Genomic DNA, 4,317 nt, shown 5'->3' with positions numbered 1-4,317 from the left:
CATGACGCCGATGTAGATGTTAAAAAACGCCTGTTCGCCCCCCCCCCCAACTGAATGAAACTTTCTGGACATTTTCTGTATTATCCACAAAACAACTATATGTAAAGTCTTAACAAAACAACAACAACAACAAAAAAAAACCTCCCTTCTCTGCCTATCACCCACCCAACACCTACCCCCTTTATTCCCTTCCTCAAACCTGGAAGCCAAACCTAAATACGAATTCAGCTTTTTATACTACAACTCTGAGAAAAGCTCAGATATGTGTATCTGAGACATCAGGCTCACAGTCAGGCTGGAAGCCTTGTGGAATCTGAAAAAAGAAAAAGGTGGACCAAGACACTTGCTGACACAGCACTGAGTTAGCAGCTGGGGTCATGGCTGCCAACGGCAGCAAAGTGACAGATACAACCTGGGCGGAGGAGCCCCAGGAACCCAACAACAACCGGGGGATGGGCAAGAGAAGAGGAAAGAAAAGCAAAGCCAGAATCACTGTGAAGAAAGTAACGGAGATTCAACTAGTAGATTCGACGGTCACTCCTTCCCAAGAGACTGGCTGAAACAGAAATGGAGGACACGCGGACAGAGCTAACTGGCAAGCAGCATTGGGAAATTCTTTTTAAAGCATGTAACACGACTGGCATTAAGCCATGTGACACTTAAATGTTATCTTTATGTAGCTGCATGAGACAGCCAGGTTGCCTGATGTGGGAGAATCGCGTCATCAAAAGGTCTGCCACCGAAGCACCACCGTAAAACGTGAGGCCGCTCACACTGGAAAGAACCGCAGGCTTTAGCTCAGCTTACCTTTAGATTCTGATGGCCACCATTTGCCATTCTGTACTTAGTTTTCCTGTAACCTCTTTCTGTTTCCACAAAGTTAAGTGATGTTCTAAAGGCAGGAGCCGATGAGTTTCTAGGTATGTAAGCCCTGGAGGCGACAAACAACACGAGCCATCACGTCACCCTGCACTGACACCCGTCCACAGAGCTCCACATACGAGCTGCGGCACCACAGCTCGCTCGGGAAAACCGAGCACCACAACCTGGAACTACCTCAACAGGACTGTTACCCTGAAACTGTGCTAAAACTAAGTGGCTGAAGACAAGTGTTTCTGGGTCTAACAGTAATAACTAAGTCTTCCTGAAGCAACAGCTCTGATACCAAAGTGTAGAAAAAGCTTCACAAGAAAGGTTGATTTGATTTGCTTACATTTCTTACTGTTTTTAAATTTTTAAACTGTGTTTTGATAAATTCTTTTTCTCTCCCCTATCTACTTTAACTGCCAGATGATCAAATGCAGAGCCCTGGCTACTACTTCTTTACCTGTAAGCACGCTGCAGTCTATCCATAGCCTTTGAAAGGCAGCAAGGGGCCGGGAGGCATGTGTCCAGGACAGAGGAGAAGGGCCCAGGCCAAGCTGCATAGCAGCAACTCCTTGGCTAGAACCCATATGGCCACACTGGTCCCCATTCAAGCCAGGTAACTTTAAATCTTATTTTACTCTTTCCCACAGAGGTATTATACCAACTCCCAAGTCACCTGCTTTTAAGACACTAATACAAGTGGGCACACTCATATGCACACACACACTTACACTCACACACTTTCACTCAAGCACACATAACACAGGTGCACTTGGACACACACACACACTAACACACATACACACCACTGCCACCCACACACACATGTGCATGTTCACACACACACACACACACACACACACACACACACACACACACCAAATACAATAAGCTAAAAAACCAAAACGAGCCTCTCTTCCACGTTAATTGGAAGCTGCTACTATGTGAGTGAGCATGCAGCTCAGAGCACCTGCCGCATGCACACAGCCCTGGGTTTGACTCCCGGCACCACATACAAGCGCTCTCAGCTCTGATGGTGACAAGCACTGTGACTCTTTAAATTCACAGAACAAAGCCTTTCCAAGTGGCAGCCACTGACCTGGGATTAACTCACCTGCTTTCATAGAAAGCTTTAATTGGATTCTTATTTGATGTCCGACCTATAAAAGCCAACCACACACACAGCGATCAATGGACTGGGACCACAGATGTTAAAAAGATTTTCAAATTTCTTTCAGCTGATAATTAAAAACATTAAAGTTTGAAAGCTGAAAAATAACTTCTAGCAAGTTTACAATTCTAGATGCTTTTAATTTCAAGCTGTCAACAAAGTGCTACACGATTCTGTCAGACAGCCCATTACATGTGATCACTGATAAGATGCCAGCAACAGAGAACTTTAACCAGGTAGCACCTGTATTCAAGAAGCTCACAATCTTAGAATCACGTTACGCTGGATGATAACAGCGGCTGGATAAACAGAACCGCTCAGCTATACAGACACTAAACACCCAAAGAAAAATATAATAGGAGAAAAATCTACATGCTGGAAGTGCAGCATAAGGAATTCTAAGCACCAGAGAAGGAAAAACATGTAAGTAAAGAAAACAAGCACAGAATGAGTTAAGTATTGAGAACTTGTAATTCCTAACCCGCACAGCCAAGTTCTCAGACAGACAGATGACAGACAGATGATAGACAGATGACAGATAATTATAGATGATAGACAGACAGTTGATGATAGACAGATGATAGATGATAGACAGATAGATGATACAGATAATGATAGACAGATATATGACAGATGACAGACAGATGATAGACAGACAGATGGACAGATAGATGATAGACAGATAGATAGATGATATAGATAATGACAGACATATATGACAGATGAAAGATAGATGATAGACAGATAGACAGATGATAGACAGATGGACAGATAGATGATAGATGTTCAGCTACATAATTAGTTGCAAAGTTGGTGTAAAACATCAAGCAACACTAAAGGGCCTTTTCTAAGGAAATTAACAGAAAAAAATTCTTTTAAAAACTTATCAGAAAGTATAGGAAGGGTATTTTTCTATAGAAGAAATAAAACTTGATTACTATGTTTAAAATAGACAACTCACTTCCAATTACGTCAGTGAACATAGTATCAGAGTTTACTCAGAGACAGAAGACTTGAATGGCGTCACCAAGATATCACGCACAAGCACAAACCACCTGAGAACTGGTGTGGTCCTCCGTTAACCCAAGACATCCATTTTCAAAAGTCTTAAAGGGAATTTGACTGTAACCAAGAAAACCTGAGGTGGATACCTTGGAGGTCTTCTATTTGTCTCTGCAACTTTACATGCTGCTGGATTAGATCCGTGATTCCCTCAGGGTCACTTTTACAGAGTTTTTGAGCTTTTATGTTTGCTTGCAGGGCCCAGTCATATTCCCCCAGCATAGAAAGAGCATCACAATAACGATAATGACCCTGTTCCAAAAAGATAAATTTAATTTTTTCTCAAAAGATATGCTTAGGTTAAAGATGAGAAGGAAAAAAAAAAAAGAGTTGAAATGGATTACTTTAGGCCTATCAATAAAAAAAAATAAGATAAAGTAGCTTATGAACTAAATAAGAAGTTATAAATAAGCACATAATTTAATTAACTAGAAACCATTATTCTTAAAGAGACTTGTGAACCCCCAGAAAGGAATATAACTTTTTTTTATAGTTTACAATTAAGGAATGAAATCATTATTTTACTACATGAAGTATATCAGTCATTAGTTCTAGGAAAGAAACTTAATTTTTTCAAGATATTTGAATGCAGAAAGCCATGCCATTCCCTACACTTCAGAAGTTGAACGGTCCCTGGAGCCAGAAGGCACCACCAGCATGCTTGACATCTTGCCGACACTTCCTCTTGGCACTGCTCCTCCCTTTGATCTGCCTCTGTGCTGTCTCTGACTACCGTCTCCTGCTGTACGACATGTCTGAAGGCCACTGGCTCTGTTTACTCCTAACTCCAGTGTGAAGGGTTTTAGTTGTTTCTGGCTGCACACATTAACTCCCTACTATAGAAGCCTAGAGCCCAATCAAAGCTCTCTTCAAGCTACTCATATTTCAAACTTCCATTTTAGGCACATATATTCTACCAAAAGATGATTTACCAGCAAACTAAGCTAGAACCTGCAGCATACCACACAGGCAAAGCCGAGAGCCTGATTTCATGACATCTGTCTAGATCTTATTTACCATTTATTTTGAGAACATTTGTTTTAGCAAGATTTAAAAAAAGCAAAAACAACCCCCCCCACAAAATTAAAAAAAAAAAACACAAAAAAACAAACAAACAACCAAAAACCAGAGAATACCCGTTTTCATTAACAGAAGCCAGTGGGGTGTGTGTGTGTGTGTGTGTGTGTGTGTGTGTGTGTGTGTGTGTGTGTGTGTGT

General features: G+C 41.3%; 1 protein-coding gene across 1 annotated transcript; it reads right to left on the bottom strand.

Moving 5' to 3' along the window:
- Window positions 1-807: 807 nt before the first annotated feature.
- On the bottom strand, window positions 808-3,352 carry LOC129685620 (E3 ubiquitin-protein ligase TTC3-like; the record flags this gene model as incomplete). Its single annotated transcript, XM_055619125.1, has 3 exons — window positions 808-931; window positions 1,982-2,027; window positions 3,190-3,352. Coding segments are annotated over 3 exons (333 nt in total), but the record flags the coding sequence as incomplete, so codon positions are not given.
- Window positions 3,353-4,317: the final 965 nt, after the last annotated feature.

This window comes from Psammomys obesus, unplaced genomic scaffold (assembly GCF_907164565.1).
Source record: "Psammomys obesus unplaced genomic scaffold, mPsaObe1.curated_primary_1811, whole genome shotgun sequence".
Taxonomy (NCBI): Eukaryota; Metazoa; Chordata; class Mammalia; order Rodentia; family Muridae; genus Psammomys; species Psammomys obesus.
The sequence above is the reverse complement of the archived record's forward strand: the minus strand, read 5'-3'. Positions and strand labels throughout refer to the sequence as shown.